The sequence below is a fragment of the Phyllopteryx taeniolatus genome, chromosome 1, assembly GCF_024500385.1.
Source record: "Phyllopteryx taeniolatus isolate TA_2022b chromosome 1, UOR_Ptae_1.2, whole genome shotgun sequence".
NCBI classification, from domain to species: Eukaryota; Metazoa; Chordata; class Actinopteri; order Syngnathiformes; family Syngnathidae; genus Phyllopteryx; species Phyllopteryx taeniolatus.
In genome coordinates, this window is record NC_084502.1 from 19,025,936 (window position 1) to 19,035,680 (window position 9,745).

The window sequence follows — 9,745 nt, forward strand, 5'->3', positions numbered from 1 at the left end:
AAAGGATATCACCACATGGGCTCAGGAACACTTTAGAAAACCAATGTCAGTAAATACAGTTTGGCACTACATCCATAAACTCTACTATGCAAAGCAAAAGCCATTTATCAACAACACCCAGAAACGGCGCCGGCTTCTCTGAGCCCGAGCTCATCTAAGATGGACTGATGCAAAGTGGAAAAGTGTTTTGTGGTCCGACGAGTCCACATTTCAAATTGTTTTGGGAAATTGTGGCCGTCGTGTCCTCCGGGCCAAAGAGGAAAAGAACCATCCGGACTGTTATGGACACAAAGTTCAAAAGCCAGCATCTGTAATGGTATGGGGCTGTGTTAGTGCCAATGGCATGGGTAACTTACACATCTGTGAAGGCACCATTCATGCTGAAAGGTACATACAGGTTTTGGAGAAACATATGCTTCCAAGCAATGTCTTTTTCATGGACGCCCCTGCTTATTTCAGCAAGACAATGGCAAACCACATTCTGCGCGTGTTACAACAGCGTGGCTTCGTAGTAAAAGAGTGCGGGTACTAGACTGGCCTGCCTGCAGTCCAGACTTGTCTCCCATTGAAAATGTGTGGCGCATTATGAAGCGTAAAATACGACAACGGAGACCCCCGACTGTTGAACAGCTGAAGCTGTTGCAACAATAAAATTCTAAATTAATGATTATTTACTAAAAACAATCAAGTTTATCAGTTTGAACATTAGATATCTTGTCTTTGTAGTGTATTCAATTAAATGAAGGTTGAAAATGATTCGCAAATCATTGTATTCAGTTTTTATTTATGTTTAACACAACGTCCCAACTTCATTGGAATTGGGGTTGTAGCTCATACACAACACACCCACTAACAGCCCTTGCAATCTGTTAAAGTGAACATGAAATTTTGCACCCACTATTTGGGATCTGAGAGCCCTGTGCTCAGAGTAGGAAAATTAAATTAGGCCACTAGTCTGCCCAGAATGGGGTGGAGGAATTAGTGCTCTGTCTTAGAGATGAAACTTCTAATTCTGCCAAACGCATGAATTCTTCGAATGCACACCTTTTCCTCCTTGGTTGCTCACGGGCTCCAGGTGGGAGTAGTCACATATCCGATATGACAATAGTTAAAAGTGAACAAAGTCTCAGCACATCTTGGTGGTAATCTCAGACTGAGAAGCCAAGCTGTGATTGTCCTGAATGTGGACAAAGAGGTGAATGCACAGGTTTCTGCAAGCAGGCTAGCCACCATCTCTGGTCCACTGACCTAAGACCTGACTAAAGGGGTATCCAAGCTTCGCAGTGCTCAAAGTCCTCTTCTCATATTAAATGAGGAGTATCTTCTTGTGGACGGCAGTGAAATTTTGACTTTAATTATTTCAGCGATTTTTGTTTTTTAGTTTTCACTAATCCACAAAGAATCACTTGCGGACCTCAGCTGGGGTGCTCTACGTTACTGGTCCAATGACTGTCTGTTATCCATCTTCTGTGGATGAAATCCACACTGCAGTTGGACAAGAAAAAGGAGTCTGGGTTGAATTCTAAAGAGTCAACAATCAAGCACATCCTTGCACTTTGGGGAATTATGTAGATTTTCATAAAGGAAGTAGCTGGGAAGTTTCCATACAAGAAAGGCTTGATGAGGAATGCTTGTGATTTATAAGAAGCAACTCAAAAGAAATCAAAACTCATTCATTTAGTTAATAACCTGATGAAATAAACAAAATATATGCTACTAAAATCCATCCTGAATAAAGCTAGAAGAAAAGGAGCCTCAGCAAAATGAAGTCATTATCAGGAAAGTTGGAACAATTGTCCCAGCTACAGAATATGAGTAACAAAAAACAAAGACCAAAGTCAGCAGGTTCCATCTATCTATTTTCCGAGCCGCTTCTCCTCACAAGGGTTGCGGGAGTGCTGGAGCCTATCCCAGCTATCATCGGGCAGGAGGCGGGGTACACCCTGAACTGGTTGCCAGCCAATCGCAGGACACATATCAACAAACAACCAATCGCACTCACATTCACACCACCGTGCCGCCAAAGTCTGCTGGTTTTTAAAAAAGAAAACCTGTTTTACAGACTTGTTACTTGTTTCAACAATTAAGTAACACTTATTTCTAGGGTTACTGGAGGCAAGTTTCTTGGACTCTGTCAGTTTAAGTCAGAGCAGGAGATGTTCACCCCTCCATGTCCAGACTATTGACATGGAAATGAATCACACTGATTATCTGTCAGACACCTAACTCCACAGCCAAAATTCAAATACAGTATTTCAAATTATCTCCATATACAAGGAGAGGTCAGTTGTCTTTTGTCGGCTCCATCTATGATACATTCGGTTTTATAGTTCCTGTATTTCTGGCTGCCTCAATAATTCTACAGTAATTACACAGACAGAGTTTTGGATGGGACGAAAAAGTTAACGACATTATTAAGCGCTGCAAATAAACATTAGGTCTGCAACAACTGGAAACCGACGGATGCATTAAAACAAAGCAGGCAGGTAAACCCAGAGTCGGTCGTGGACCCAATGGCGCCCTGTGCGACGGCTGTCGATTGTGGCCACTTGGCTGATTGTCACCGCCGAAAGAAGGAGGGGGTTGGTACCAGTCTTCCCGAGGGGGCCCGGACTGTCTTTCACTCCCGAGTTGCCCACGGTGAGAGGCGCCGAGCAGGTGTGGGCATACTGATTGCCCCACGGCAATACTTGGAGGAATTATCAACACAATAATACATACCTCTCAGATAACGTTTGGGAAACAGTGGTGTAAAGAATACATTTAAAAAATGAATTATTACATGCTTTAACCATCCTGATTGGTGCAGCTGCTGAAGCTTGAAGGACACAATCCCTCCTCACCCCCAACCCTGTCCACACAGCAGTTTTGCGCTCCAACCAAAGCAAGTCCCCAATATGGACACTGCCTTGCCCTTGAATCAGAAACTGAGTTGCAGATGCAATACTCAACGTTTAGAGGTGAACACAATAAATGGGTTGAGAGATTCTTGACGGTGTCCTTACCACCTGACACCAACGCTGACAGGACAGTAAACTCAGTTTGGGATGATCAGTACACCACTGTGCCCGGGTAGCGCAGGGCGATTGACTGAGGGTGAGCAAGGTCAGGGAGGGAAAGTTCTCTTGCCATCAGCAGACCAAGCATGAGGTCACATAATCACCGACCCACCGAGGGCGCCCAGACCTCCTGCTCGGCGGCTTCACTGAATGCAATCAGGAAGAGAGTGGTCCAACAGGAAAAAAGATGCAGTTTCTCTGTGAAAGTGACAATCGGCTTTTGTTATGATGCCTGCGCAACATGCAATTACAAGAGCAATTATCATACATAAGAAAAATCAATGCACAAAAGAAATAAAAAAACAATCACCACATCAGCAACACAATGACATTCTTAGCGCACTTACAGAACGAAGAAAGGCGTTTCCATACTTACTTAATTACTTTAATACTGCAGATTACAGTCATTGGAAAGGTTGTGTCTTATCCCGGAAAGGAAATAATTGAATCGCTTCTACACAGTGTGGATTGTATAAAATTAATGCCATTTTGTGATTATTTATCTCAATGTACTGTATGTGTGTGTGTGTGTGTTCACCAATATGTATGTAAAATGTACAAAATCAAACTTATTGTTGTCATGGGCCACATCGTAGTTTCGACTGTGAACCCATATAAATGAAAGATTATATTATATACAATCCCAATTCCAATTAAGTTGGGACGTTGGGTTAAACATAAATAAAAACAGAATAAAATGATTTGCAAATCATGTTCAACCTATATTTAATTGACTACACTACAAAGACAAGATATTTACTGTTCAAACTGATAAACTTTATTGTTTTTGGCAAATAATCATTAATATAGAATTTTATGTCTGCAACACGTTCCAAAAAAGCATTTCAGCATTAATGGTGCCTTCACAGCTGTGTAAGTTACGCATGCCATTGGCACCAACACAGCCCCATACCATCACAGATGCTGGCTTTTGAACTTTGCCTCCATAACAGTCCGGATGGTTCTTTTCCTCTTTGACCCGGAGGACACGACGGCCACAATTTCCCAAAACAATTTGAAATGTGGACTCGTCGGACCACAAAACACTTTTCCACTTTTCATCAGTCCATCTTAGATGAGCTCGGGCCCAGAGAAGCCGGCGGCGTTTCTGGGTGTTGTTGATAAATGGCTTTTGCTTTGCATAGTAGAGTTTACGGATGTAGCGCCGAACTGTATTTACTGACATTGGTTTTTTGAAGTGTTCCTGAGCCCATGTGGTGCTATGCTTTACACATTGATCTCGGTTTTTAATGCAGTGCCGCCTGAGGGATCGAAGGTCACGGGCATTCAATGTTGGTTTTCTGCCTTGCCAATTACATGCAGTGATTTCTCCAGATTCTCTGAACCTTTTGATGATATTATGGACCGTATATGATGAAATCCCGAAATTCCTTGCAATTGTACGTTGAGGAACATTGTCCTTAAATTGTTCGACTATTTTCTCACGCACTTGTTCACAAAGAGGTGAACCTCGCCCCATCTTTGCTTGTGAATGACTGAGCAATTCAGGGAAGCTCCTTTGATGAGCATTCCTCAACTTTCTCAGTCTCTTTTACCACCTTTCCCAGCTTGTTTGGAACGTGCTGCAGCCATAGAAGTCCAAGTTAATGATTATTTGCTAAAAACAATACAGTTTATCAGTTTGAACATTAAATATCTTGTCTTCGTAGTGTATTCAATTAAATATAGGTTGAACATGATTTGCAAATCATTGTATTCTGTTTTTATTTATGTTTAACACAATGTCTCAATTTCATTAGAATTCCGGTTGTAATTACATACACTATACACAACACGTTGATGAATAACCAGTTGAAATCAGAATCCTATAAAAGCATGTTTATCAACTATTCCATTTCTTTTCAAAGGGGGATTGGTAACAAAAAAAATGCTGGCAAATATCTCAATGATTAATTTTGATTTGCTTTCGCAGGCCAGATAAAATGATGTGGCGGGCTGGATCTGCCCCCCGGGCCACCAGTTTGACTCCAGTGATCTGGAGTGTCAGCAAGCAGCCTTTTCTCGTTATAATTCCCTCCACGTTCCTGTTATTCGCAGCCTCTCGCAGATCAATAGGAGTCTTTGAGGAAAGCAGAGGCCCTGTTTTGGCTCAGCCAATCCATGGCCATCATTGGTGCAGCTAAACAATGACGGATTCTTTCTATACTGCTTCTCCCATTAGTTGAACATGACAGGGGTGAAAATACAAACCAAGGGTCCCCTGATGGGAGTTTAATGCATTTCAGTTAACCTGTGGCCGGGGCGAAAGAGCACACCTGCAGCTTTAGAATTCACTGGCGATAACTCAAACCAAAAATGTAATTTTATCAACATGTAATGGAAAGACAGATCTGCGAGGTAGTTATTGAATTGAGCCCATACTTAATGCAATTACAGAATATATTTATATATATTTGAAGATTAAAGCATCCCCAGTTACAATAGTCTGTTATGGGCATTGTTGGATTTATATCTCGTCTTTTGTGGGGGGTCGTGTGCATGCATGGACATCCAAGCGCACACTTATACATATAGTATATATGTACAGGGATATGTATATATAATATGTAAAGAGTTTCATTTTACTGCAGAAACAGTACACCAAATGACATTGGGCTCCAGTTGCCGTAGTCCTGGAAGTCATAATGATGAAACTAGAACTGCTCGCTTAACCCTGTAGGGTTAATGCTTTGTATCTACATACTGAATCGGAAATCACATGTCCAAGGTCACTATTAACCCAGATCCTTTGAGTCATCCGCCTGGCTGCTGCTAAGTCCACAAGTTAGTAAACTCCCCACAAACACTGCAGACTCAGACGATTTTGTTCAATGACTCCAGTTCACGGACTTGCCAGAAACAGACACGGATGATTTGGTTCACTGATTTCACATTTGAAACAAATAAATGAACACATGAATAAACAAACAAACAAATAAAAGCTGACTATTGGAATAAACAAGGGGTTATGAGACTATTTTCTGCATGTGCTATGATGATGATGATGATGATACTTCAAGAACAAACTATTTTTTTATCTGGTACATAGGGGACCACTGGGCTAGCGGATATAAATTTGATTCCTGCGTGCTGGCTTCCCTTTATGTAACTGAGAGCCAAGGAGTCTTGACATTGACTTCCCAGGCTAAAGTGCAATGTCTTTAACACTGTAAGCATTTCCTGCAGTGCAGAGAACAAATATAGCACATGACAGTTGGTAGCTGGTGTCAAACTGAGCATGTCTTGCCCCTCAAAGTTCTTGGAATGCATCTTGCTGTTTGCCCGATGCTGAGTAAACACTAGTCTGCCACGCTGTGATGACAAACAATCACTGTCAGGCCTCGCTTGTGCTTCCAAAGATTTAAACATTCAGGGAAGGAACAGAGGATAGGGGGTAAGTTCACATGGTGTTACGGTATGATTCATATACACACAAAAACAACACTGTGGGCCCTATTTCCGTGACCATCATAAATCCCTGTGTGCCAGGGGCGGATTAGACCGGTGTTGGTAATTTCTTAGACCAACACACTCCAGTGGATCCGAGAATGGGCGGGCTGCATAACTGTGGGTGTATCTACCTCCTACTTCATTGGCTCCTCTCATTCCCTTTAAATGTGGCACACTCACAGTCTCACATGGAGATATCGCTGTGCGGAAGAGGACAATGCGTAATTGCAGTGATCCGTGCGTGACTGGAGCATTGTCACTGCTCTTGGTCTGTGGCAACAGACAATGTGAGCGGGTAAAATTATTTAACACAGAATTGGGCAAGTCCTGGTAAACATGCAAGCATACTAGGTTAATCGAAGACTAAAATCGCCGCGTCAATGTGAGTGTGGATGGTTGCTTGTTTATATGTTCCCAGCGATTGGCTGGCAACCAGTTAAGAGTGTACCCTACCTCTGACACAAAGTCAGCTAGCTGGGATAGGTTCCGGCACACCTGCGACCCTAGTGAGGGTAGGCGGTTCAGAGGATGGATGGATGGTTGGATGATGATGATGATGTTAATAATAATCATAATAATAATAATTAATTGATTTCTGCAAGGATTCAAAGAGTTCGATGCCCGCTGTTCACATATTTATGAATGAAATATGTCAGACATCTACCACACATGTCCGCAGACCTCAGAATCGGTCTGCGTGTGTCCTGATCCAATTCACTAAAATCGCGTTAGACCAGCTGCACCAAGATTTAGATGTGGTCTCAGCAGGCGTTAGTTTAGACCAACTTTCTGACACCAAATTGTCCCTCCACCAATGCCCAGCTTGGCAAAGACTGGTCTGCCAAATTGTCAAACAAACGAGCCTTGCATTTGCCCCAAAATCAGGATGCGCTCCCCATCGTTTGTGCTCCACCGTCTACGAAAATAGAGCCCTGTGTCTCATCTATATTATTATGTCGGTATTTACATTTTCCACACTAACACCAAACAGGTTTTCCAACTTGACCCGACAGCTTTATATGCATGAGAGAAAACTACTTTTCACTCACTAACATGAGCTACTGTTCGGGCTGTAACCCACAAAACTCAATACACAATACTCAAGAGACACTCACTCAATTCACACAGGAGAAAAAACTCCCTCTAGAAACCCTACATCCCAGAAAGTGTCGGAGCCAGAGAATATTCAGTGCGGTGCCAAAGAAGAGAGACCAGAAGTTTTTTTGGGGTGGCAAATGAAACTTTTTTTTTTTTTTTTCATATATGGTGTGGTCTTATTCTGTTGTATTGTTCTTAAATTATAGTTTTATTTATGTATCGTTTGTAATGGTCCTGCAAATGATTTACTTTGTCCTGATGTGATTACTCTGGGTTGTTTGTTGTGGCTGAATGTGCACCTGGATCTGGAAGCTGTAAACAAATTGCCCACAAGGGAGCAATAAAGTTGTCTGAATCTGAATATAACGTTTAAATTATTTATTTATTTATTCATATATATATATATATATGTGTGTGTGTGTGTGTGTGTGTGAATGTGAGTGTGAATGGTTGTCTGTCCGTGTCTATATGTGCCCTGTGACTGACTGGCGTCCAGTTCAGGGTGTAGTCCGCCTTTCGCCCAAAGTCAGTTGGGATAGGCTCCGGCGTCCCGCGACCCTAACCAGGATAAGCGGTGTTGAAAATGGATGGATGTCCTTTTCTACGCCCCAAATCTTGTAACGCCTTTCCGGAGTGCCCCTAGTGGTTGGACGAGACACCACAGTATGTGTGCGTATTGTTTTTCCTGTCTGGTGGATGGCAGATGAGGTGGAGGTGGATGAGAACGTTCTAGGCTCACGTTTAAAGGCAAAGATCAAACCAAAGCATTCTTTAAACAGGTTTGTTCATTTATTTCGCTCGCCATGTATTATTAACACTATTCCTAAAATATTTTTTGATGAAAACCTTACAGTGCTTCGTTTCAGCCATTATTATTTAACTGTTTAGAACAGGGATTCTCAAGCTATGACTAGCTAGAGACTCCTTATAGTGCTGACATTTTTCCAAGGACCCCCTCATAATTCTAACACAAATTAAACATCGGCCCAACAAGTAAAATCATAGCTGAAATAATATAAATTACAATAAGTTTGTATTTTCCTCAGTTTTATTGCAAAGCAATGCAATCAGTCAACTTTTATTAAGCAGACTCATACTCCATTAGAAAACACATACAGTACGGTACGCAATAAGAAACATAAAAGGAAAGAACATTAGGAATCTTAATGACCATAATTAGCTTTCCAGCCACTGAATCGTTTTGGAGCATATCCTAAATGAATCTCTCTCTCTCTCTCTCTCTCTCTCTCTCTCTCTCTCTCTCTCTCTCTCTCTCTCTCTCTCTCTCTCTCTCTCTATATATATATATATATCCATCACTTGCATTAGTTCACAGAGTGATCTGGCGGATGCGCAGATGTATCGCGGCAACGGACCGACCCATACATCCATGGCCAACCGGCTCAATGACGCGTCTACCTATAGATGTCTATGGCTTGACCTACCAAGAATTTTTTTCATTTTTATTCAGCAAACAGATCAGTGCCACCATCTGCATAGCTAACCTATTTGCTAGTTTTTCCTCTGTGCAACCTATGTGCTCCAAACTTCATCAAATACTGTACATACAGTACAGTCAAAAATGGTGCAGTTAAACATGCCGAAAATCAACCTTCTCTCTCTTACGGTTAACTTGTAACTATCTGCTCATCTGCTTGTTAAAATGGTTTTGGGTTTCACACACAGAGTCCTTCTTGTCACTACTTGAACCATAATGGGAACCACGTTGCAAAAAAATAAATAAAAATTCTCGAGGAAAGGTAATACGGGACAAGAAAAAAATGTGACAAAGACACACATGACAGGGATGACCAATAGGGTAGTCAGGTTTCCGTCGAGGGCAGGGCTCCGAGCCTCGTGGCTCTTTCATCTACCTGCTCTGACTCTCTGGTAATTTTACAATTAAATGCAGTGCTAATGTTTAATCATGCTAGAACACTGAAATTCTTCTACTCCACAGACGTTGAAGGCTTCATTAAATGACGTTCAAGAAGAACACTGTTTGCATCTGGATCTGCTCGTATATTGCCAGGTAATCCATGAAAAATATTTGATTTACCGCAGAACTGACCTTGACATCATTATATTGCACACAACCAACAGTCATAGTTTCTTAAAAACACATTTCCAAATAATTA

At 41.7% G+C, this 9,745-nt stretch overlaps 1 protein-coding gene across 2 annotated transcripts in view; it reads left to right on the forward strand.

Moving 5' to 3' along the window:
- The window catches only part of LOC133480110 (receptor tyrosine-protein kinase erbB-4-like), a 235,517-nt gene extending 225,772 nt beyond the window's left edge, over positions 1-9,745 (forward strand). Inside the window, exon 29 of one of the 2 annotated variants that reach the window (XR_009789197.1) lies at positions 9,568-9,637. Coding sequence is in view for 1 of the 2 variants with exons in the window: in XM_061777837.1 (XP_061633821.1) it covers positions 9,568-9,590 (23 nt within the window). In the remaining variant the exon portion in view is untranslated. Of the gene's footprint in view, positions 1-9,567 lie in introns of both variants that reach the window. The other variant, XM_061777837.1, reaches the window with a different exon arrangement.